The sequence below is a fragment of the Molossus molossus genome, unplaced genomic scaffold (assembly GCF_014108415.1).
Source record: "Molossus molossus isolate mMolMol1 unplaced genomic scaffold, mMolMol1.p scaffold_m16_p_7, whole genome shotgun sequence".
Taxonomy (NCBI): domain Eukaryota; kingdom Metazoa; phylum Chordata; class Mammalia; order Chiroptera; family Molossidae; genus Molossus; species Molossus molossus.
This window is the reverse complement of record NW_023425401.1, coordinates 43,579,769-43,604,809: the sequence shown is the minus strand read 5'-3', so window position 1 is coordinate 43,604,809 and position 25,041 is coordinate 43,579,769. Positions and strand designations below refer to the sequence as shown.

Genomic DNA, 25,041 nt, shown 5'->3' with positions numbered 1-25,041 from the left:
AAGAGGTCATCGGTTTGATTCCAAGTTGGTACACATGCCCAGGTTTTGGGCTCCATCCCCAGTGGGGGCTGTGCAGGAAGCAGCCAATCGATGTTCTCTTATCATTCATGTTTCTCTCTCTCTCTCTCTCTCTCTCTCACTTCCTCTCTCTCTAAAATCAATAAAGGTAAAAAAAAAAAGTTTTGGAGAACTCATTCACAACAATGAAATATACTTAATATTACTGAAGTGTATATTTTTAAATGGTTAAGATGATAAATTTTAAACTACGTATTTTTTATCAGAATTTTAAAAAATCTGGTTATTATAGACTGCATATATTCAAGAAAGAAAAAAAAACACTAGCATATTAAGGAGAAATATGGAAGATATAAATGAGATTCAGACAAAACTTCTAGAGCCCTTGCCAGTTTTGCTCAGTGGCTAGAGCGTCGGCCCGCGGACCAGAGTCATGGGTTTGATGCCAGCATACCTTGGTTGCGGTTCAGTCCCCAGTCCTGGCTGGGGTTGTGTGGGAGGTAACCAAATGATGTGTCTCCCTCACATCATCACATCAATGTTTCTCTCCCTCCTACACTCTATCTGAACATAAATGGAAAAATATCCTCAGGTGAGGATTTTAAAAAATGAAAAATAAAAAACTTCTAGAGATGAAAGATGTAATGTCTAATAAGAAAAATACACTAGATGATATTAGAAGAGATCAGAAACTGATAGAATAAAAGGACAGTAATCTTGATGACATAGCAACAGACAATATCCAAGTTGAAACAAGGAGGGAAAATAAGATTATAAAATAAATAAACAGCATCAGTTATCTGTGGGACAATATCAAGTGGTCTAATATATGTGTAACTGAAATACCAAAATGAGAGGAGAGAATGAAGCAAGACACAACAACTTTTTGAAGAAATAATGGCCAAACATTTTCTAAATTTGATGAAAATCATAAATCCATAAACCCAAGAAGCTCAACAAACCCCAAGCATAAGAAACATAAAACTACACCAAAGCATATCATAATAAAAGCACTTAAAACCAGTGGTAAAGAGACTATCTTCAAGGATGCCAGCTAAAAAAGACACTTTCAATATAAATAAATAAGGATAATAGATTTCATATAGGAAGAATGCAAATGAGAAGATAGTAGAACAATATCATTATAGTCCTGAAAGAAAAAAAGCTACCAGTCTAAAATTCTATACTCAGCAAAAATATATTTCAAAAATAAAGTAACAAAATTTTATTTTTCTGGCATACAAAAGTTGAAAGAATTCATCAGGAGTAGTTCAGCACTACAATAAATGCTGAAAGAAGAATTCCAGGCAGAAGGAAAATGATCACAGATAGGAAAGGAATTCCAAAGGAATGAAGAGCATTGAAAATGGTAAACATATTAAATACGAACATTTTTTTCTAAAATTTATTTTTAAACCCTTTAAAAGAGCAGTGAGCTTTATTTATCTATTTTTAATGTTACTGACTTTTTTAGAGAAAGACAAAGGGTGAGAGAGAAACATTGATCCATGTGAGAAGGAAACATCAATCAGCTGCCCCCTGCACATTTCCCACCAGGGACCAAGCTGGCAACCCAGGCATGTGCCCTGACTGGCAATCAAACCAGGACCTCTCAGTCCATGGGACAACGCTCAATCCACTGAGTCACACTGGCCCAGCAGCGTTGAGCTTTTAAGGCTATAAAACAAAATATATTGTGGGATTTACACCATATGTAGAACTAAAATGTATGACAATAGCACAAAGGCTAAGAGAAGGAAATGGAAGTATACTGCTATAAGGTTCTTATAGGGTATGTAAAGTAGATGGTGTGAAGTTAAAGATATATATAGCCACTATAAACAAACACCCCCCCCCCGCCAAAGAGCTACAGATAATAAATAAGCCAATAAATGAAAGTCATAAAAATACTCAAATAATACCAAAAAGGCAAAGAACAAATGGGACAAATAAAAAACAAATAGCAAGATGGTAGATTTAAACCCAACAATATGAATAAACATTAAATGTAAATGGTCTAAATTTAAAGGCAGAGATTAGGAAACTAAATTTAAAAAAATAAAAAAACCCAGAAAGACCCAATTTTATCCTATCTACCAGAAATCTACTTTAACTATAAACACACAAACAGGTAAAAAGTAAAAGGATCAAAAAAGATATACCATGCTAATACTATTCAAAGAAAACGGGTGTGGCAATATTGACAAAGTAGATTTCAGAGTAAATATTAGATTTCAGAGTAAATATTACCAGAGACAGAGCCATTTCACAATAATATAAGGATTCAATTCATCAAAAGATTTTAACCTAAATATGCATGCAATTAGTAATGGAACTTCAAAATATATGAAGCCAAACTTAACTACAAAGAAAAATTGGCAAGTCCTTGTTCATAGTCAGAAATTTCAACACCCTTCTCTCAAAATTTGATAGAACAAAATCAAATCAGTAAGGACAGAGACATAAAATCAGTAAGGACAGAGAACATGTGAACCATTGTTAACAATCAACTTGATCTGATTAAGATTTATAGAACACCCAACATTCTTTTTAAGTGAGCATGAATAATTTGCCAAGACAGACCATATTCTGAGCTATAAAATCAGCCTCAATAAATTTAAAATGATTCAAATCACACAATGTATGTTCTTTGACCAAAGTGAAATTTAATCAGAAATCAGGATCTGAAAAATCCTCAAATATCTGGAAACTCACATACATACTTTTAAATAACTAATGGGAGGTCAAAGAAGAAATCACAAAGAAAACCAGCAGGAATTTTTGAACTGAATAGAAATGAAAACACAAAATTTTGTGGATGCAACCAAAGCACTATTTAGAGAGAAATTTTATAGCATTAAATGTTTATTTTAGAAGACAATAAATTAATAAACTTAGTTTCCATTATAAGATTTTAGCCCAATTAAGAGCAAATAAAATGCAAAGTGAACAGCAGAAAAAAAATAATAGAGAATAGAAATCAATGCACTTGAGAATATAAAATCAAAAAAGAAAGCCAAAAGCTGATTCTTTGAGAATATCAATAAAAGAGAAAATCTCTATGCCCTGGCCGGTTTGGCTCAGCGGTTAGAGCGTCGGCCTGCGGTCCTGAGAGACCCGGGTTCGGTTCCCGCTAAGGGCGCGTACCTCGGTTGCAGTTTGTCCCCGGCCCTGGTCGGTTGTGCGGGTGGCAGCCACTCGATGTGTCCCTTCACATCGATGTTTCTCTCTCTCTCTCTGTTCCTCTCTCTCCCTCCAACTCTACCTGAACAAAAAAAAAAAAAAAAAGAGAAAATCTCTAGCCAGACTGAACAGGAAAAATGAAGAAAATACACAAATTAATAGGATCAAGAGAGGGGAAATAATGCTATAGATCTTATAGACATTACAAATATAATAAGGGAATATTGTAAACAATTGTATACCAATGAATTTTTTTTCTTTTCATTTATTTTTTTGTTTGTTTTTCTTTTTTTATTTTTTTGATTTATTTATTTTAATTACTTAGATTAAATCAAATTCCTTGAAAGATACAAACTATTGATGCTCACTCAAAAAAAAAAAAAATAATAACCTTTGGTCTATTAAAGAAATGGAATTTGTAGTTAAAATTTCTTTGTAGTTTTCCCATACACATAAAAACTTCTGTCATAGATATGCAAGTCGGTTAGTTATTGTCTTAAGTTTAAGATCCATAGAGGGATCAAATATTTGATAAATTATGTTAGTATTTCAGCAAAATCATTCTGGAAGGAAGCTGTGTGGAGCGATAATCAGTATGAGGCTAAATTAAAAGTAAGGAGACTAATGACAATAATCCAGGGAAGAAATGGTAAGGGTCTGAAATAAGTCAGTGGCAACCAGGATTTTTTTAAATTGGGGTGGGTGACTGACCAGACATGAAAGATATGGAAAGTAAAAGAAAAAGGATGCTCCATGATTCCTGTCCTAATGAATGCTACAAGAAGCATTCATTAGGACAGGTAATACAAGAGGAGAAGCAGATTTGGGAACAAGAAGGTTGTGTTTATTTTCAACATATGGCATCTTTAGACATTCAGTGCCCAAGATACATAGTAGGCAATGAGATATATGGCATCAACACTTAGAAAATCTGTGTAAGTTAACCTGCTATCTCCTAGGATTACTTGCAATTAAAGCCTTCTTTATATTGTACAATTAATGGCTTTTCTTAAAAGACTTTTAGGGACACAAAGGTAGTTAAGAGATTTGAGAAAATAACTCCCTTACTATATACTTAATTTACAATACAAGAGATCCAGTGATCTTTTTATTGTTATTTAGAATAGCAAAAACTTATTTAAAGATTTTTTAGAATTGATTTTTAGAGAGAGAGGAGGGGAGAGGGACAGGGAGAGAGAAGCATCAATGTAAGTGCGGATACAATCAGTTGCCTACTGCATCCCCCACATGGGATATCAAGCCGAAATCTGGGTTTGTGCCCTGATCAGGAATCACTAGAATAGAACTGGTAACCCTTCAGTGCACAGGATGACGTCCAACCAACTAAGCCACACAGGTCAGGGCTATTTATTTACTGTTATCTGGTTTAATAAGTCTGATCTACTTCCTTCAGAAAAAAATCTAATTGTGCGAAGCTCTCCCTATCTCTTTTATATGTGGCTGAAATGATTCAACTCTTTATTCAACTCTGCCTATTACTTATTGCCTCTTTTTAAGGTTTTATTAGTTTGTTTGCCGTTTTCTGTCTTTCCTTCCACATACACACACACACACACACACACACACACACTCAATGTAGTCAAATAACTGCAGCAACCATTTTTTGAACAAGTTTTATAAGCCAGGCAATGTGTCAAGTGCTTCCCATACATTAGCTCATTTAATCTTCAAAATCATGCAAAGTAGATACATATCTTCAGTTATGATTTAAATAAAACTGAACCTCAAAAAGGTTACATATTAAGGCCAAAGCCACACAACAGGTATTCTGCAGAATTGAGAGTTGAACCTAGGTCTATAGAGCACCAAAACTTGTGTCAGATACTATAAAAAGTTTTTTGCTAGCTGTAACAGACCTTTTACTGACTGTTTTACTAAGATGCTTTCTCATTCATGCAACAAATCTGAGGGCTTACTACGTATCTTCTAAATTTCTATAGATATAATTTTAACAGCCCCTTTCTCCTACTGTTTCTGAAACTGGAAAGCTGCATACAGTGCACTTTTCCCTCCCTTACTTCCTCTCATTAAATGTCAAAAGTAATCATGTTGTGATTATTATCAGGTAGTGGTTCAGCCACAGCCATTTCCTGTCCCAGTTCCTGTTCACTATTCAGAATAAAGTCCAGTATATTTTCTTTTCTAGTGCTCTAAAACTATCTGTTCTAGGAAGCAGTTGGTTTTCTCATCTGAAAACTCACCTCTATATTTTGTATGGGACTAATAAATTGGACTAAAAATGCAGCATTCCTAAATATTATTTAATATTTTCAACCTAAGTCAACCTGGTCATTGAGTGATCCACATTTATAAATCTAATTTATTTATGGTTCTGTGGTTACCTGAAGAGAAGATATAAGCATGGGACTTTTTCTTGCATTTTCAAGGACAGCCCCAATTTAAAACATTCTGTCCTATTGTCATGTCTCAAGTTTGGATTATAAAAGACAGTCAACATATATGCAAAGGGTACAACACAATACTGATTCTATGTGGCTACAGAATAGGTAACAAAGTTAAGGGAAGGCAACAGTCACTTTATGACTCTTCTTCTATTTAAAATAATCCCAATGTACATTCCACAAATTAAGTGCAAATGCCTCCAGTGGTATTAGTATTCTTTAACAGCTTAGAATGAAATATCACAATAAAATAATGAAATAGTTGCTTAGCTGGACAGGTTTGAAAATAAAGTTTGCCCTGCCAAGCAGCTCAGCTGGTTAGATGGTCATCCTGATACACCAAGGTTGCAGGTTTGATCCTAGTTAGGGCACATATAAGAATCAACCAATGAATGCATAAATAAGTAGAACAACAAACCAATCAATTGACCTCTCTCTCTCTTTCTCAAATCAATAAATAAAAAAAGAAAAGAAAAGAAAGTTTCAGCTGACATTGGGGAAAAGAAATATTAAAGGTAAATATTCAATAAAAATATAACAATGTGCCCGGCTGGTGGCTCAGTGGTTGAGCATAGACCCATGCACCAACAGGCTGTCGGTTCCATTCCCAGTTAGAGCACATGACCAGGTTGTGGGCCTGATCCCCAGTGGGAGGCATGCAGGAGGTGGCCAAATGATGTTCTCTCTTATCAATGTTTCTATCTCTCACTCCCTCTCCCTTCCTCTCTCGAAAATCAACAAAGAAAAAAACATTTTGTTTCATTAAAAAAAATATATATGTGCCCTGGCCAGTTTGGCTCAGCGGCTGGAGCATCAGCCTGCAGACCAGAGTCTCCTAGGTTCATTTCCCGCTAGGGGCACGTACAAAAAAACAAAAATAACAACAACAAAATATATATATGTATATGTGTGTGTATATATATTGTATATGTGTGTGAACAATGCACAACCTGTTGAGGTTTTCCTAAAATTTTAGTAACTACGTATGTTATTTCCCATGAGCAAAATTGGGTAGTAATCACTTTTTCCAGCCACATTGATATAAAATTACCATTTAAATTAGGCCTTCACAAATAGTGTTTTATTTCTGTTTAAAACCTTACCCAAGGATATGTTTTTATGGATTTAAGAGAGGGAAGCCCTGACCGGGTGGCTCAGTTGGTTGGAGTGTTATGCCATGCACCACAAGGTTGCAGGTTTGATTCCCTATCAGGGCACATATCTAGGTTGTGGGTTCAATCCCCAATCGAGGCAAGTATGGGAGGGAATGGATCAATGTTTCTCTCTCTCTCCCTTCCCCTCTCTCTAAAGAAATTAAATAAAATAACATATGCTTAGGTAAAAATTTAAAAAATTAAAATTTGCCTTGGCTGGCGTGGCTCAGTTGGTTGGGCATCATTCCGGCACCAAAAGGTTGCCAGTTTAATTCCCAGAGCACATGCTCAGGTTGCAGGTATGTTACCCTGGTAGAGGCTTGTAGAAGGCAGCTGATTGATGTTTCACTTTCACATTGATGTTTCTTTCTCTTCCTCTCTCTCTAAAAAGCAATTAAAAATATTAGGAAAATAAAAATTTGAGAGAGAGATACATCGATGTGAGAGAGAAACATCTATCTGTTGCCTCCCATACGCTCCCTGACCCCTGGGATCGAACCCACAACCTTTTGGTGCACTGGACAACACTCCAACCAACTGAGCCACTCAGCCAGGGACACAAATAGTTTTTATACAAAGCCACAATTACTTGCCATTCCTTCAACCATACATCTGTGTAAAATGCCCTTCTTCCCTACCAGTGGAAACTACCACTCATCCTTTAAGGCTCTAATGATAGCTCCCTGCTAAACCCCACAAGCCCTTCTCTACTGTCTCTTAAAATTATTTGTTCTTGCCCTGGCCAGTTTGGCTCAGCGGTTAGAGTGTTGGCCCGCGGACCAAAGAGTCTTGGGTTCGATTCCTGGTGAAGGGCACGTACCAGTTGTGGATACATCCCTGGACTTGGTCGAGGTTATGTGGGAGGCAACCAATTGGTGTATCTCTCTCATACTGGTGTTTTTCTCTCTTTCTATCCCTCCCTCCCACTCTATTTGAAAATAAATGAAAAAATATCCTCGGGTAAGGATTTAAAAAAAATAAACAGTTCAGCTTGGCCAGTGTGGCTCAGTGGTTGAGTGTTAACCCATGCACCAAGAGGTCGCCGGTTCAATTCCAGGTCAGGACACATGCCTGGGTGGTGGGCCTGGTCCCCAGTGGGGGACATGCAGGAGGCGGCTAATAAATGTTCTCTCACACGGACGTTTTTATCTCTCTCTCTCTCCTTTTCCCTTTGTCTCTCTCCCTCTCCCTTCCTCTCTCTCTGAAATCAATTAAAAAGTAAATAAATAAATAAATAATCAGTTCAATTTAAAAGAATTATTTGTTCTTTCTTCTTTATTCAGGGCTACCAACCAATGTGCCCGTACTTTACATATTTTGTTTAATGCTTAATACTCCCCTTTGAAATATTATCCTCTCCACTTAACAGATAAGGAAACTGAAGCTGAAAAAGGTTTGGTATCATGTTTAAGGTCACAAAGCCAAACAGGAAGTCAAATGTTGATGTCTCAACTTTAATTGAATTCTCTTTCCATGAAACCAGACTCTATGCAACTCTCTTATAGTATATAGCATTATTATTTGTTCAAATATATCTTTCCCCCCTGAAACAAAGTTCCACAGACAGCAAAGGTGACTCTATCCTTATATCCCCAGCAACACTCAAAAGTACCTATTATATAATGACCTCAAAGTATTAGTGACTATGTACAATGCTCTTAATCAGTTTATGGTTTTGGAGCATTACTTTCCATTAATTAGTCTCCTTCTACCAAGTCTCTAAGAAGCCACTTTTACTGTGGTAGTAAAGCATAACCACCACGTAGGCTTAGTCATCAGAGTGCTTGGAAATAACTCACACTTCCACCAACTTATTAGCTGAGAAATCTTGAACAAATAAGTTAACCTAAGTTTTGGTTAACTCACCTATAAAAAGGGAGGACAGCAACCACAGTACTTACAACATAGAATTATAAGGATTAAATGAGATAATATATAAGGAATCCAGCTCTTTTTTGATCCACCCACCCCTCTTTTATTCTTTATTGATTTTAGAGAGAGAGAAGAGGGGAGAGAGAGAGAGATAAAAACACTGATGAAAGGGAACATCTATTGGCCACCTCCTGCATGCCCCTCACTGAGGATTTGGCCCACAACCTGGGCATGTGCCCTGAAGGGGAATCATACTGGCGACCTCTTGGTGCATGGGTCGATGCTCAACCACTGAGCCACACCAGCCGTCCTGATTCCCTGTTTTTGGCACGTCATCTTGAATTTTACTAGCCTTTTCTCATCACAACTTCTTTGCAATTTTGCATTAAATAGGCTAGCCAAAAAGGTTCATGGTTTAAAAACTGCTTAGGCTTGCCATGGTTAGTTTCGCTCAGTGATAGAGCACTAGCCGAAAGACCGAAGGGTCTTGGGTTAGATTCCTGTTTAAGGTCATGTACCTCAGTTGCAGATTCAATCCCCAGCCCTGGAAAGGGTCATGCAGGAGGTAACCAACTGATGTGTCTCTCACATGGTTGTATCTTTCTCTTCCTCTCTTTGTCTCTCTCCCTTTCTCCCTCCCTCCTTCTCTCTATAAAAATCAATAGAAAATGTCCTTGGATGAGGATTAACAAAAATAAATAAATGAATGAATAAAATAAAAATAAAAATTGCTTAGGTCATCTACTTTACTTTTAGGGCTCTCTGTCCAGTGCCAGTTTGTACTCAAAAAAAGTTTACTTTTGGTTGCCTGACTATGCAGGAGTGCCTCCATTGTACACTATAGTTGATTTGCTTACCACATTTTATTTTATTTTATTTTATTTTTTTATTAATTAATTTTTGTTACAGATGTTTCTCCTTTTCCCCCCACTGATTCCCCCCTCTCCCTGCTTACCACATTTTCATGTCCTACCAGAAAGTGGTGAAAATTAGAACACAGAGACATCCTACCTTACTAACACCTATCTTCATAGTATCTGATGCATGCTGACCACTAATCTGTGTGGGAGGCAAGCTATTTCCCCAACAAGTAATTTTCCTGTAACCAGCTTGAGTCTGGTCTCAGGCATGGTTCATTTTCCCCAAACCTCATATTCCTTTAGAATCGGGAGGTTGAGCCACTACAACTAACATATAGGATACCCATTTCCTTCTCTTAAACTTAGCAACCCTTACTCCAAAAAGTTAGCATTTCAAACTGTTATGCGATTTTTCTTTTTTCTTTTATCCTCATCCCAGGACATTTTTTCACTTTTTGTTCAGATAGAGTGGGAGGGAAAGAGGAAGTGAGAGAGAAAAACATCGACGTGAAAGGTACACATCGAGTGGCTGCCACCCCCACGACCCAACCAGGGCCTGGGACAAACTGCAACGAAGATACGCGGCCCTAGCGGAAACCGAACCGGGTCTCTCTGGACCGCAAGGCCTATGCTCCAACCACTGAGCCAAACCAGCCAGGGCTGTTATGCGATTTTAAGGCTCCCTAAGATAAAGTGCATTGTTCCCAAATTCTCAGAATTCCCCCTTCCAACCTTAAAAATGTTATGATAAAGTCCAGTTTGGGAGAAAACACATTTTTTAAAAAAAATACATAATCCCTAAAAACAAGAATAAACACTAAGGCTATTGTCAAAGTCTCCAAGGAAAAAAAGAAAAATCTTAAAATGTCTAGTGGGCTAACCCTAACCAAAAATTATAAAGTTAAAGTACCACCAGTATCAACAACAACAAAAAAAACTCAAAGTAAGCAGGATATACCATTAACAAAAGAAACAAGTGTACATTACAAACTATTTAATACATTCACAATGATTTTAAAGATTATTTGATCCTTATATACTTAAATAAGTTGTTTCACATTCTGTACTTCCCTACTCTGTATTTGTTGGTATAAAGCAGTTCCTTTTTTTTCTTGCCAAGCTAAAAATAAAAGGGTGACAGATCAGTGCCAAAATGACCCCTTAAGTTATACAGAAGGTGTTGAGTTGGAAAAGCCACAACTAGAAGGTCCAATACCAGAACACTGGCTGTCCACATCGGGCAGATAAAAATAAGAAAAGATGAAGTACGCTGATGGACCGCCCGCACGGTTTCCAGACGGGAAATATCCATTAAGGCCGGTGCAAAAGGTTTCAGCACCCGCTTTGTAGTCAGTGCTGGAATCAAAAAACCAAACTGTTGCCTGCTTCCAGAGCGCGCGGTCGCCCCCTCCTCCCGAGCCTGCTCCTTCGGTCGATAGCTGACCTCTCCCCGCCGGCCCAGCCACCCGATGCCCCTGCACGCCCTCCAGGACCCCCAGCACCGCGTAAGTGGAAGCAATCGAAGGAGAGGGACGGAGGAACGGCTAAGGCGGCCCTGGGCTTCGGCCCCTCACCATCAAGAATCGAAGACCGCGATGGCTCGGAAGGCGACTGAGCTTGTGCCACCCGCCAAAAGATGGCACGAGACCGCGGTTGACCCTGGCGCGCAGGTGCCAGCGGCCGCTGGGGAAGTCGCCGGCGGTAGAGGGCGATGAGTTGGCTCTGGAGCCCCCACCTCCATCCCGCCCTCCGCTCTCCTCCCGGGTTCCGCTCCATCCTCAGGATTCTGTCAAAACCCAACGACCTACACACGGCCCGCCCAAGCGCGAAGGTGATGCCGTCTCTCACCTTAGGAGCCGGCGCCACGCCGCTAGGAGGCAGCTGGGGTGCGCGGGAGACACCAAGGCGAACACCGCCACCACCGCGAGACACCTAGGAGCAACAACGAGGCTGCCGGCGGGCGCGCTGCCTCCACAGCGGTCGCCCCACCTCCTCTCCCGCAGGATTTTGCGCTGGAGCCTGCAGTCTCCGCGCGCTGGCGGGGATCCCGGGCGACAGGAGGGGCGGAGCGCTCCTCGGGGGTGTATTCGAGAGGTGGTTGGTATGATTGGCATCTGCCTGTCCAATGGGACTACAAACACTCCAGGCTGTGCTTTGACTGACTTTTCTTCTAGCCAATAGCAATAGAGAGGCGTGGCAAGTGGCCTCTTTTATTGCTGCCCCTTTGGCAAACTCGAACAGACGGAAAGGTCGGTTGGTTTGCACTGGAGACCAAATGGTCCAATTACCGCAGGGAACGGAGCTCTGAATGCAGATTGGCGTTCTTCTTACCTATAGGGTAGGCTCAGGGGCGGTGAGACCCTGCCCCGGATGTGGGCGCGGCCCTGAGGTAGAAGTGAGAAATTCTCTACCGCGGTCGTTTGGAAGAGCGGAACTGGGATCTTGTTCTTGGTTATCATGTGACGGGTCTGGATTTAATGGGGGGGAAAGTGTGGAATAGGCCAAGGATCCAAACTGACGAATTCCCTGATATTCGCGCCCTTCTGCGCTCTCCGGCCAGCGGCGTAGTCAGGTGAGTCTGGAGCTCCAAAGGGCTGACATCTTGCACGGGCCTCCAGATGCCTGGGTGGGCTGTGCATCTTGCACGGGCCTCCAGATGCCTGGGTGGGCTGTGCCGCCGCCCCCTACCTCCACGGCCACCCCCTCACACTCCCAACCGCAAATGCACATAAACTTGCTTGGCACCAGGCTTCTGTGTGCATTGTGGATCCTGTCTTGCAAGAACTGCGTTCAATGTATTTGGGCCACAGCGCAAAATGGTGGGGAAGGGGGAGTCTGACCCCCACCCGTCTAAGACGGAGGGCAGGGATAGTTTGGGAAGATCCTGAAGTTCTAGGGACAAGTAGGCGCGAATATAACTTAAGTTGTAACCAGAACGCTGTTCCTTTGAAGGATGGTTGTTAACCAAGACTGTAGCAGCAGGGGCCTTTCAAAAGCGACTCGTTATTTAGGGGAGTTGTGTGTTGTGGGCTCATTAAGCAAAACTGCCTTTGGCATGGGGCGAATTCACTTGAAAGAGTAATGGCAGTAGCGAGAGAAGGGAAATGGGGGTGATGTGGCAAGTAGCATGGACAAATGAGACCACACACAACTGACACCTATACACTGGAGCTGTGGGCCCTTTATTTTACCATGGTGCGGGAGGCGTGGAGGAGCAGCACAAAGTTTTCACAGTGGATGAGGAAGCATATGAACTAATACTTTATTCAATGTACCAGAAATAACCTCAAATAGGATATATTTAAGTTGAGCAAATTTTTGTTTTGGACTATGCAAACTCCTCCCTTAAGGAGAAAGAAGAGTAGGAGTAGGAAACAAATATAACTGCCTAAATTAAGGAAGATTGGTTAATAAAATTGGGGTCATATGTAATCAGTGTGGCCCAGCAAACACAATCCTTCTGTCATCGTTTAAACATTAGCAGAGTGCTTCCCAGTTGAGGGCATTTTTGTACAAGTACATACAGAAATTTGTTGCCTCCCACGTTATAAAACTTGCATCCACAAGACTGTTCTTTGCATCCTTTCCACCTCCAGTCCTAAAGTACCTGAGTTGAGTGCTGCTACCCTTCCTATAATTAGTTGCTACTCAGTCCTATATGAGAAAAAAATGAAGCTTAACTCATCCAGTGGCTGATGGAAAAGTTATGTATAAAGAAGTATATTATCGTAAACTTTTGAAAGGTTCACGAAATGGCCAGATGGATCAGAGATCAGGATTGAACAAATTTAATTTCCAGGATTAAATCCATCCGTGGTTATCCGTCAGTACACACCCCTCCACCTTTTCTTTCTTTTTTAAAAAAATTTTTTTTTCTTTATTGATTTTTTTTTTTTTTTTTTTTTTTGAGATAGAGGAAGGGAGAGGGAGAGATAAAAACATCGATGAGAGAGAACATGGATTTGCCATGTCCTACATGCCCCCACTGGCGATGGGGCCCACAACCTGGGCATATGCCCTGACTGGCAATCAAACCAGTGACCTCTTGGTGCATGGGCTGACGTTCAACCACTGAGCCATGCCTGACGGGCACCCCTCCACCTTTTCATCCAGGTTCAGTCCTACATCCCACTGTGACATCCTCTGGCCAGGAAAGGAGACCAGCACAGAAAAGAAAAGGCATCTCCATTTCATACTGCAGTATGAAACACCTGCCATCTAAGTAAACAAGTTGAGTGCAAGCGGATGGGTGCAGGAGTAAAAGGGGAGTTAGGTGATCCATAGAGCACTGTTGAAATAAAACACCATGGTAGCCATCCACTGTTTAAATAGTAGAGATGTAGCAGAAAAACATCAAAGTTCTAAAATACAATTTACTAAACATTCTGGTCTAGGACATTTGATTCATCTTCTGTTGACTCCTCACCCACTGACTGTAATCTGTCTTCAGACTTCCCATTCTACTTAACCTTTTTTCCAAATGGTCACAGATTGATATAAAAAACTCAAATATGTAGAGATCATACTGTAAACTTATATGTGAAGGTTAAGTAAATGCTTATATCTTAAGTATTATAGCTTAATGCCTTGTCAATCAAAATTTCAAGTTTTTAAGAATCTGAAGAAAATGAAAGGACAAAAATAGTAGAAATATTCTGGAAAAGAAAACAGTGAATAGGTACTAGGCCTTCCAGATATTAGAATATATCCTAGAACATATCCAGTAACAGTCATAGTACTAGTGCAAAACAGAAACATTGAGCAGTAAGACAGAATAGTGATATGAGAAATAGCCCCAATTATTGAATAATTTAGCATCTAATAATTACAAAATGTCATATTTTAAGTGGTCTTGATTGTTGGAAAGAAGTGAAAAAAAAGAAAGTAGCCCTGGCCAGTTTGGCTTAGCAGTTGGAGCGTCAGCCTGTGGACCAGAGTCCTGGGTTTGGTTCCCGCGAGGGGCACATACCAAAAAATAAAAAAATAAAATAAAAAAGTAGTCTTTACTACAAAGCAAAAATAATAATAATAATAATAATAATAATAATGAAAGTATTATAAGAAAAAAATTAGACAAAAATAGATACAAGAATTTAAATGAGAAAATTTAACTTAAAAATATAAGATCCATAGTTTAAACTTGTGAAAATATAGTGTTATCAGTGTGTTCTGTATTATTTGCCCAATGACCTATTTATAATCTTATACTTAATCTCTTAATTTTTATTAACCATTACCTCCTTACTGACTCTTCTCTCTTGGCTTGATAACATCTCCTTTTTCACTGTTTTGATTTTGGATGCTTTTTCTTAGTACTCCTTGAAATTGAATGAAAATTTGTAGGTGTGCAAATGTACAAAAAGAAGTTAAGAACATCCCTGAGCTGCAGGAATAAAGTCATGAGTACCTGGACTTGAGTGATAGCAATGAAGAGCAACAGACTATTCTTGAGACATTTTGAATAGATTATATAAAAGGGGTATACTAAACATTTTATTGTATTTTGTCATGGACTAAGTGGAATGATGGATATAATGCTGTCAAAGATAGCTACAAATTTTACAGGTTTTGAAAGAAAGAATGATAGAATGTTTTCAAAATTAGTCAGTCTGTGAGTGAGAAAGAGCCAGCTTTGTTCACCAGGAATAGAAGTGTTTTTTTTGTTGTTGTTTTTCTGGTATCAAAACCATCTTGACTTTCTTTCCTTCTCTTAGGGTATATTTCCCATTTTTCGACACTGCAACAGCTTCTTTAAACTGTTTAAATGAGAATGTCCTTGGCTCAGAGAGTGCTACTCACCTGGCTTTTCACATTGCTCTTCTTGATCATGTTGGTGTTGAAACTGGATGAGAAGGCACCTTGGAACTGGTTCCTCATATTTATTCCCGTCTGGATATTTGATACTATTCTTCTGGTCATGTTGATTGTGAAAATGGCTGGGCGATGTAAGTCGGGCTTTGACCCTCGACATGGATCACACAATATTAAAAAAAAAACCTGGTACCTCATTGCAATGTTACTTAAATTAGCCTTTTGCCTTGCACTCTGTGCTAAACTGGAACAGTTTACTACCATGAATCTGTCCTATGTCTTCATTCCTTTGTGGACCTTACTGGCTGGGGCTTTAATAGAACTGGGCTATAATGTCTTTTTTGTGAGAGACTGACATCTGAGAACATCATCTTATTTAACTGCTGTTCAACAAGCTGTCATTAAAGCATTCTGAATCTTTGGAAGCTTGAAGAATACCAAGAAAACTGAGAAAAAAACCAAATGTAGTTTTATACTGCCTCCATAAAATAGTCTTGGTGAATCATGGACTTCTAGTCAACCCAAAGGTTAATTATTCAATATCTGAGTTATTATCTTTATCATCCCCATTTAAATAAAGTTTGTTTTGGACCTTATATTTCTATTTGACTTTTAAATAATCTGTTGTAAGGATGGGTCAATATTTAAACTAAGTAATAAGTTAACCTATATATTTGAGAGTTTAATATGCAATGGCCCCATTACAACCAATGTATAAATGGTCACTTGTGCTTCTAAATAATTATGAAGGGAAAAAAACAGGTACTGAAATAATTAGGGGATGCTACTTCACATTTACATTTAGAAAGGATCTGAGAGTTTGACAGATTTTTGTCTAGGCTAAGTTCTTTGTTTACCTCTACCTTCAGTTTGGTACAGATGAACTAGAGGTGGCATATTAAAACAGAACAGAAACTTGCCAGACAGGATTTTTTTTTGTAGTTCAGTAAAAATTGTATACATGCACATATTATCTAAATATAATCTCTTACAGGGAAAAGGAAAAGAAGGGACAGCTCACATGTAAACAGTCAGCTGGGAGTCAGCAAAATTTTTCTGTAAAGGGCTATAAGTTTTCCATTGCAACGACTCAACCCAGGTCATGTGGCAAGAAAGCAGCCATAGATCATGGCTATATATATTCCAATAAATCTTTATTTTGGACAATGAAATATAAATTTCATATAATTTCCACATTTGACAAAGTATTCTTTTGATTTTTGTTTCAGTCATTTAAAACTCAGTCTTGCCTCAGTCTATAAGGGGGAAAAAACCCAATGGTCAGTGGGCCGTATTTGCGGACCCCTGAACTAGGTCATAAAATAAAAATAGAAGTTCTGTATGAGATAGCTAAAAGGAAGGGTGGGACAGGTCTCCAAGGAAAGTGGGTAAGAATTATATGTAAAAGGCAACATCATAAATATTTTCTTACTTTGATATATTGCCACATTAAATAAACAACTTGAAGCAGCACAATAAATTGTAGATGTTTGCCTCTCCAATTCTGACACCAATTCAGATGCATGTTTCCCCCACCATCACCACCAAGGAATTAATTTCGACACTTCCTGGAGATAGCATCACATTCACAGATTAAGGCTTCAGTCCCAGAATACTAATTTTTACCTCAAACTTCAGAGGCCAGCCCTGGCCAGCGCTGCTCAGTTGGTTGGAACATCATCCGTACACCAAAAAGTGGCCTGACCAGTGTGGTTAGAGTGTGGGCCCATGAACCAAAGGTTCAAGGTTCGATTCCTGCTCAAGGGCACGAACCTGGGTTTCAGGTTCAATCCCTGGCCCTGCTCAGGCATATGAGGGAGGCAAATAATCGATATGTCTCTCACATCAATGTTTCTCCGCACCCCCACCCTCACCCCTAAAAATCAGTAGAAAAAATATCCTCGGGTGAGGATTAAAAAAAACAAAACAAAAAAAGGAGGCGGATTCTATCACCCATCGGGGTGCATACAGGAGGCAATGTTTCTCTCTCTCTTCCTCTTCCTCTCTCTAGAATTAAAAAAAAAAAAAAAAATTTCATAGGCCAATCCTACATCCAGGTTGTCTGTGCTTCTGACATGCTATAATTGGAGGTGCCCAGGTTAGATTAATTTCTCAAGTTAGATTAAATTGCTAGGGCAGCTCACAGAACTCCGAGAAACATTTTACTGACTAGATTACCAGTTTATTTATAAAAGGATATAACTCAGGGACAACCAGATGGAAGAGATGCACAGGGCAAGGTATAGGGAAGGGGCACGAGCTTGCCTGCTCTCTAGGTGACCACTCTTCATCTCCGTTCAACAACTAGGAAACTCTAAACCCAGTCCTTTTGGGATTTTATAGAGGCTTGATTACATAGTTATTAGTTAAATCATTGGCCAGTGGTTATTGAAACGCAATTTCCAGCCCCCTACCCTGGGGGTGTGAAGGGAGTACTGAAAAAGTACCATCCTTTAATTACAGGGTTGGTTCCCCAGCAACCAGCCCCCATCCTTAGGTTACCTAGGAGCTTTCTAAGTCACCTCATTTACATAAGCTCAAAAGACACCTTTATCACACTTACACTTAGGAAATTCTAAGCACCTTAAGTTCCTGTGCCAGTAGCTGAAATATATTTAAAACATTAAATAATGAAAGACAAAAGATAGGAATTATGCTCACAGGTGGAAAAAGCAAAAGTAATGGAATAATACATAAACAATTAGAATTGCAGAAAAATACCTTCCTACATTTGTTTTTAGTTATAGGATACTTCCTTTATAAGACATAGATGTTTTTTAATGGTGTTTATAAAAGTAACTAACATTCTGCCTTAAGAAAAACTTGAAAAATGAGAGGTTCTTAGTGAAGCCATTATTTTGCAGGTCAGCATGGACCAGAAATAAATTAATCTGGTTTGGGCAAAAAGAGTTGTCTAAAATTCTGAGTAAAAGCAACTTGTGAACAAATAACATTTTATAAGTTTTGGAACTATAAAAACTAGAAAATATCAAATGCAGAGCTAAACAGATATTTAGTAAATAGAGAGCTAAAGCTTTCTATAACTTTAAGTTATTAACCTTACAAATCAGAGTCCTTTTAGTATTATACTACAGAACAAGACACAAATTACCAAAGGAGTTTCCTGCCCAGTTGATTGGTCGCATACACCAAAGTTCAATTCCTTGTCAGGGCACATACCCAGTTTGTGGGTTTGACCCCCCCCCCCCTCCGTCAGGGATCGTACAGGAAGCAACTGATCAATGTTTCTATCTCCCTCCCTCTAAAAAATAACAACAAAAACACTCTTCCTCAAAGTATTATTGTTATCCCTATGATTCATGATAGAAAGTGAAAGTAAACAGGAATTACAGAATGTTAGAACCAAAGGAAAAAAAATACCTCATTACAATGATGGAGAAACTAAAGTACAGATCATTAAATCAGCCCCATGGTCATTGATAAATGGAGATGCTTAACTCCAAATGCTATTTCCACAAATAGGTTTCAAATGCTAAAGATAACACTTGATTAAATGCTTTTATGAGAGAGATCTACCTAACACACTGTTTTGTTCTCTTTTTTTTTTGATCCTCACCTGAGGACATTTTTGCATTTATCTTCAGATAGAGTGGGACGGAGAGAGAGAGAGGAAGAGAGAGAGAGGAACATCAATGTGAGAGACACACATCATCTGGTTGCCACCCACACGACCCCAACTGGGGCTGGGGACAAACTGCAACTGAGGTACATGCACTTAGTGTAAATTGAACCCGGGACTGTCTGGTTCACGGGCCGAGGCTCTAACCGTTGAGCCAATCCAGCCAGGACTGTTTTGTTCTTTTTGTTTGCCCTGTATTACAAATTTGTAGTGTATAATGATAGTGGTAGTAAATTTGCTTTGTGGTATAAGATTACCAGTCTGCTAAATCATACTGGTAATCTTATACCACAAAGCAAATTTACTTCCACTATCATCTTACAAATTTATAATTCACTTATATCAGGAAAAGGCAATCTGACAAGACATGATTTTGTCTTTTCAGCCCTGGCCAAATAAAGAAGTAGGAAGAAGTTTGTTTGTTTTTTTTATTATTTTTTCTTTATTGATATTAGAGAGAGAGAGAAAGGGAGATGGAGAGATAGAAACATCAATGAAAGAGAATATCAATTGGCCACCTCCTGCATGCCCCCCACTGGGGATTTGGCCCACAACCTGGGGATGTGCCCTCACCGGGGAAGGGTGCATGGGTTGACGCTCAACCACTGAGCCACACTGGCCAGGCAAAGTTTGTTTTTGATGTCTACCTACCTCCACCATACCCTTGATGAAAATTTATCTTCCCAGATGCCTATCCATCCTCTGCCCTGAATTTGAGAGAACACATAGAAGAGACAGTAAGGAAGATGTGAAGTAATCAGGGTGACCCAGCACACAGCTGTCTATTCTTTTTACTATGTTAATTCCAAGGTCAGAAGCTAGCATTTGTAGTGTTTATCATATGCCAAGCAATGGGCTAAGTAAGCACTTGTCATGTTATGTCATTTAATTTTCACCACCAATTAACAGAATATTACTCCCACTTTACATGACAGACTAAGTGAAGTAATTTCTTAACATTATACAAGTGTATTAATCCCTTTTAATGACCCACAGCTGTATTGCTATAAATGCCCTCACCATAATATCCCAGTGAATTTACAGAAGGATGTCTGTGAAAACGTGCCACCTTTTATATCCTTGTCCCAGTCCTGCAATAGGATACTGTAAACCAGTGGTTCTCAACCTTCCTAATGCTGCAACCCTTTAATACATTTCCTCATGTTGTGGTGACCCCCAACCATAAAATTATTTTCATTGCTACTTCATAACTGTAATTTTGCTACTGTTATGAATCGCCACCGGAAATACAGTGATACCTCGGTTCTCGAACGCCTCGGATTTCGACCAAATCGGTATTCGATCAGGAGATTCGAGAAACTTTTGTCTTGGAATCCGAACAAATATTTGGAACTCGAGCTTCCGAGATGAGCCGAGTTGAGCCGAATGGCGTTCATTCGGCCCAGCGCGCCTTGCTTGCGTCATCAGTGTGAGTGCAGAGAGAGAGTCACGCTTTGTGGAGAGAGTCACGCTTTACACTGAATTTAACCCTTAGACATACTGTACACTTTTATTTCTTGTTGAGACTTATGTTTTTCTACATATTATATACAAATTAGGCCAGTAAATAGGCATTTTCTGGGGCTTGGAACGAATTAATCCAGTTTCCATTATTTCCTATTGGGTTTCATTGCTTCGGTTCTCGAACAATTTGGTTCTCGACCGTCCTCCTGGAACGAATTATGTTCGAGAACCGAGGTATCACTGTACATGTTTTCCAATGGTCTTAGGCAACCCCTGTGAAAGGGTCATTCGACCCCCAAAGGGGTTGCAACTCACAGGTTGAGAACCACTGTTGTAGACTAAAACAACTACTGCATGTTATCTTGCTTCAATATTTTCAACTTGTGTTCACTTACATCTGTATGTTGAACCACACAAGCTTATGCAGAATACCTGTTAACCAGATAACCAGATTTTATCTTGCCAAGTAAGACTCAGGAATAAATTCTGCTTCTGGTTATGAGATGTTCAAGTGCTTCTTACCTATTTGCCATTTAATCATTTTAGATATAATTACATTTTAATCCTTAATTTGTAATAATTTTCAGTGTTTTCTCTAGTGGAAGGAACAAAAGTTGGACAAATTTTATAGGTTTAACTGTTAGTACAGTATTTCCTGTCTCCACACAGCTCAATAGAACTAGATAGCAAATAGCTATCATCTAAAACTTTACTCATAAGTCTGCAGTAAGTACAAAATAGAAATTTGGCTTCTTTATAGTATCTGCTGATCTAATTTTCTCCACTTTTCCTTCTGTTACAATTCTAGAATTACATTATGAATTAATGTCAGAGAGGGACTTTTGAAGTTATAGAAACCTACATAATTTGTTTTTCTCACCCCCAATATAATTAAGGTTTAATTTTTTTTCCTTGAAATGTTTATTAAACACCAAGAATACTACATATTAGGTTCGGGAATACAAAGGGATAAAAAAATTCGTAAGTCTAGTTTATGGTTTAGCTAGAGCCCAACATGTACTTAACTAATATATATGCTAAATGATGTGAACAGAGACATAAGCAGAGGAAAGAATTGGTTCTATACCAACTGTAGGGTTGGGGGGATAGTTGAGATGAGATCAGTAAAAGACACAGAGGGATGAGGTTCAACTGGAATTTTGAAAAGCGAAGATTTCACTATGTTGTATTCCAGGCAGAGATTTCCCCCAGAAAAGGCAAATAATTTTAAAAGTATACAAAGGGAATGGCAAGTGTTGCAATCTGAAAATTAGGTGCATTATATGGATTGTAATAGATGAAGCTGGAAAGGAAGAGCGATTATCATGAAGGCTCTTCGGTGCTATGCTGAGCGTTTGGCCTTTATTCTTCAGGAAAGGAGCCATGGAGCATTTCTAAGCAGAACAGTAACAATCATCTGTTTTAAGAAGGTCAATCTAGTGGTAACATAAAGAATGGATTGAGGTGACAGATGGTTACTAGACTTACTGTGCTAATATTTGTAATGTATATAAATGTTAAATCACTGTGTTGTACACCTGAACTAATATATGTCAACTATGTATTTTTTTAAAGAAATGGATTGGAATGGGGGTAGGACTGAAGACTACAGGCAGCCTAGAACACTTTAGGCAACCTTAAAAGTCCAGGTGAGATGAACATCTATAACAAGAATAGACAAATTATAAACATTTCTGGGGTTAACTCAAGAAAATCTCATGATACACTGTACACAGAGGAAAAGATAGAGGAAATCATATTACTATGAGATGATTGTGTAGAGAGAGGGATTGCCAATAACCAAATTAGTAGAAAAAGGAACAGCTAATGCTTGGGGGCAAGAGAGGAGAGTTTGGATTTGATTACAAGGATAGTTACAACTTAAATGAGAACCAAGGCTGATTAAAGTCATGGGATTATGAAGACAGTTCAGGGACTCAGGCAGGGTAGAGAACTAAAGGAAACAACCATGGGGACTCTGTTAAATAGTGGTGGAGAGGCAAAAGATGCCATCCAAAGAAACAGAAAAACAAAAACAGAACAGATGGGTCATCCAGTATTTTAAGGAGTAAATGATTGATAAGTGCCGAAAGGGTTAAACAGAAGAATTAAGAAATGCAGCCACTGGCCCTAGCTGATACGGCTATTGGTTGGATGTCATCCCGTGCACCAAAAGGCCACCTATTCAATTCCCAGTCAGGGCACATTCATACCCAGGTTTCCAGTTCAGTCCCATCAGGGTGTGTTTGGGAGGCAACTGATCATGTTTCTCTCTCGTCAATGTTTCTCTCTCTCATCAATGTTTCTCTCTCCCTCTACCCTTCCTCTCTCTCTCTAAAAAAAAAAAAAATCAATAAAAAATGTATTTTTTAAAAATGCAACCAGCCTGGCTGGCGTGGCTCAGTGGATTGAGGATGGCCCCATGGACTGACTGAGAGATCCCGGTTCAATTCCCAGTCAGGGCACATCCTGGGTTGCGGGCTCAATCCTCAGTCGGGGGCGTGCAGGAGGAAGCTGATCGATGTTTCTCTCTCACATCTATATTTCTCTCTCTAAAAAATCAGTAATTTTTTTTTTTACATGCAGCCGCTGGATTTGGCAAATGGTGGCCTTTGAGAACTATTTTAGCTGAATGATTAGAAATCTGAGGATCAAAATGAAATTGTAGTGAGATGAGGAAGTGAAGGCAGACAGATTTTCAAAAACTTATCAGGAATAGAGATGGAACAAGAGCATAAACAAAAGCCAAACTCAAGAGGTTTATTTTATTTTTTAAATGTTTTTATTGCCCTGGCCGGTTTGGCTCAGCGGTTAGAGCGTCAGCCTGTGGACCAGAGAGTCCTGGATTCGGTTCCAGCTAAGGGCATGTACCTCGGTTGCAGTTTGTGCCCATCCCAGCTGGGGTCATGTGGGTGGCAACCAGTCAATGTGTCTCTCTCACATCAATGTTTCTCTCTCTCTTCCCCACTCTCTCCCTCCCCCTCTATCTGAAGATAAATGCAAAAGTGTCCTCGGGTGAGGATAAAATAAATGTTTTTATTGATTTTTTTAGAGAGAAAGGAAGAGAGAAATAGAAACATTGATGTGAGAGATACACTGGTCAGCTGCCTCCTGCACACCCACTGGAGATCGAGCTGGCAGCCTGGGCATGTGCCCTAACCGGGATTTGAACTAGCGACCTCTTGGTACATGAAATGATACTCAACCAACTGAGCCACTCCAGCCAGGGCGAGAAGGGTTTTTTTTGTAAAAAAAAAGACCGACCTGAAATTTTTCATATAAAAATCTGACTCAGTTAAAAACAAAAACAAAATTTCAAGAAAAGAAGAAACTTAAGGGGGAGATAAAACTGTATGTCCAAATAAAATTACAAACACCATATTACTCAAAATATTTGCAATAATACTGATTTGACTCTGAGTCTGCATGCTCGGTAGTTCAGTAGTACGACAGCAATGAACTTTATAGAAAAGTGTAAAAGGCAACATTTTTAAAACTTGGATGCATAAATTCTAAAAAAAGGTACAGAACGTGTCATATTTTAATAGTGTTTTTGGAAGGCAGATAATAGTAATAAAACACACAACTAGTACATTTTATTTTTAATTTCTAGTTAACATAAATTGTTTCTACGTATTTTGTCCTCAGCTCATTCACATTCCTTGATTGGGTCTAAGTCCTGGAAGGGAAGATAACTGAAATGCAAGATACTTTCCTCTCCTTTCCCTGCTCTCCCAATATATATGACATACAATGTCATACACTAAAAAAGGAAAGCTATCTCTGCTTTTAGGCTCCTTGGACTTGACATTCTAAACAGTGATCATTTCTACCTGCAATATGTCGTGGGTTACAGGAAGACCTGAACAGAAAACCCAGGACAGAGAAAGGGATCTATACCTTTCCTGAGCTGTCCTCTTAATTATCTGAGTTACACTGTCACTGCCAAACATACCAAATATAACTCTTTCATGAAATAGACAATACATTCTAAAACCAGTAAAATTTTGTTTATATATCAATGTAATTATATCAGGTAGAAGATTAAGTAGAACTATTCTACTACTCTGAAGACCTAAAATCCTTCTTGTCACTTTTTAACAAAGTATTTTGAGAACAATGGGACTTTTGTCCTCCTCCCGAGATTGAAATAGTCATGTCTAGAGAGAAGGAAGATGATTAATTTACCATGCCATCCCAGCACCCATACCTAAGTAGTTTAGCAAACTTGTTTAAAGTAATCCTCAATATTTTCTGTTAGCATAAGTCAATTTATGATAATCAGTTAAGAGGAAAAAAGGACTTTTGTTATTGGAATCACTTTCAAGACTTTATGGCTTCTGTTGAAGACAGAGAAACAAACTTTTAGACGACGAGATGAAAATAAATGTCAAATGTAAAAAAAGGAAAATTACAAAACAAAGGAAAAAAGATTATGGTTTTCAATGTTAGTATTTATTGAAAGGTGGAAGAAAAGGAAAATTCCTCTCAAACTCCAAAAACAAATCTTGCACCTTTGCTAAATGTAAAATGAATATTGAAATACTTCATTTACACGACAATAAACTTGTCAAAAAAAAAAAAATAACTGAGTGCAATTTATCAAAATAGTGCTA

At 38.8% G+C, this 25,041-nt stretch overlaps 2 protein-coding genes across 3 annotated transcripts in view; one reads left to right on the top strand and one right to left on the bottom strand.

Moving 5' to 3' along the window:
• PHTF2 (putative homeodomain transcription factor 2) overlaps positions 1–11,555 on the bottom strand; it is a 154,413-nt gene extending 142,858 nt beyond the window's left edge. The window contains exon 1 of one of the 2 annotated variants that reach the window (XM_036246919.1): positions 11,359–11,555. The gene's annotated coding sequence lies outside the window, so the exon portion shown is untranslated. The remainder of the gene's footprint in view (positions 1–11,358) is intronic. The other variant, XM_036246918.1, reaches the window with a different exon arrangement.
• A 346-nt stretch (positions 11,556–11,901) lies between these two features.
• TMEM60 (transmembrane protein 60) lies at positions 11,902–15,915 on the top strand. Its single transcript, XM_036246920.1, has 2 exons — positions 11,902–12,082; positions 15,225–15,915. Exon 2 carries the CDS (start codon positions 15,275–15,277, stop codon positions 15,674–15,676), a length of 402 nt encoding a protein of 133 aa, XP_036102813.1. The 5' UTR covers positions 11,902–12,082; positions 15,225–15,274; the 3' UTR covers positions 15,677–15,915.
• The last annotated feature ends 9,126 nt before the right edge of the window (positions 15,916–25,041 follow it).

Excerpts from the sequence above, each read along its gene's own strand:
- TMEM60 (XM_036246920.1), top strand. The coding sequence starts at position 15,275 with ATGAGAATGTCCTTGGCTCAGAGAGTGCTACTCACCTGGCTTTTCACA.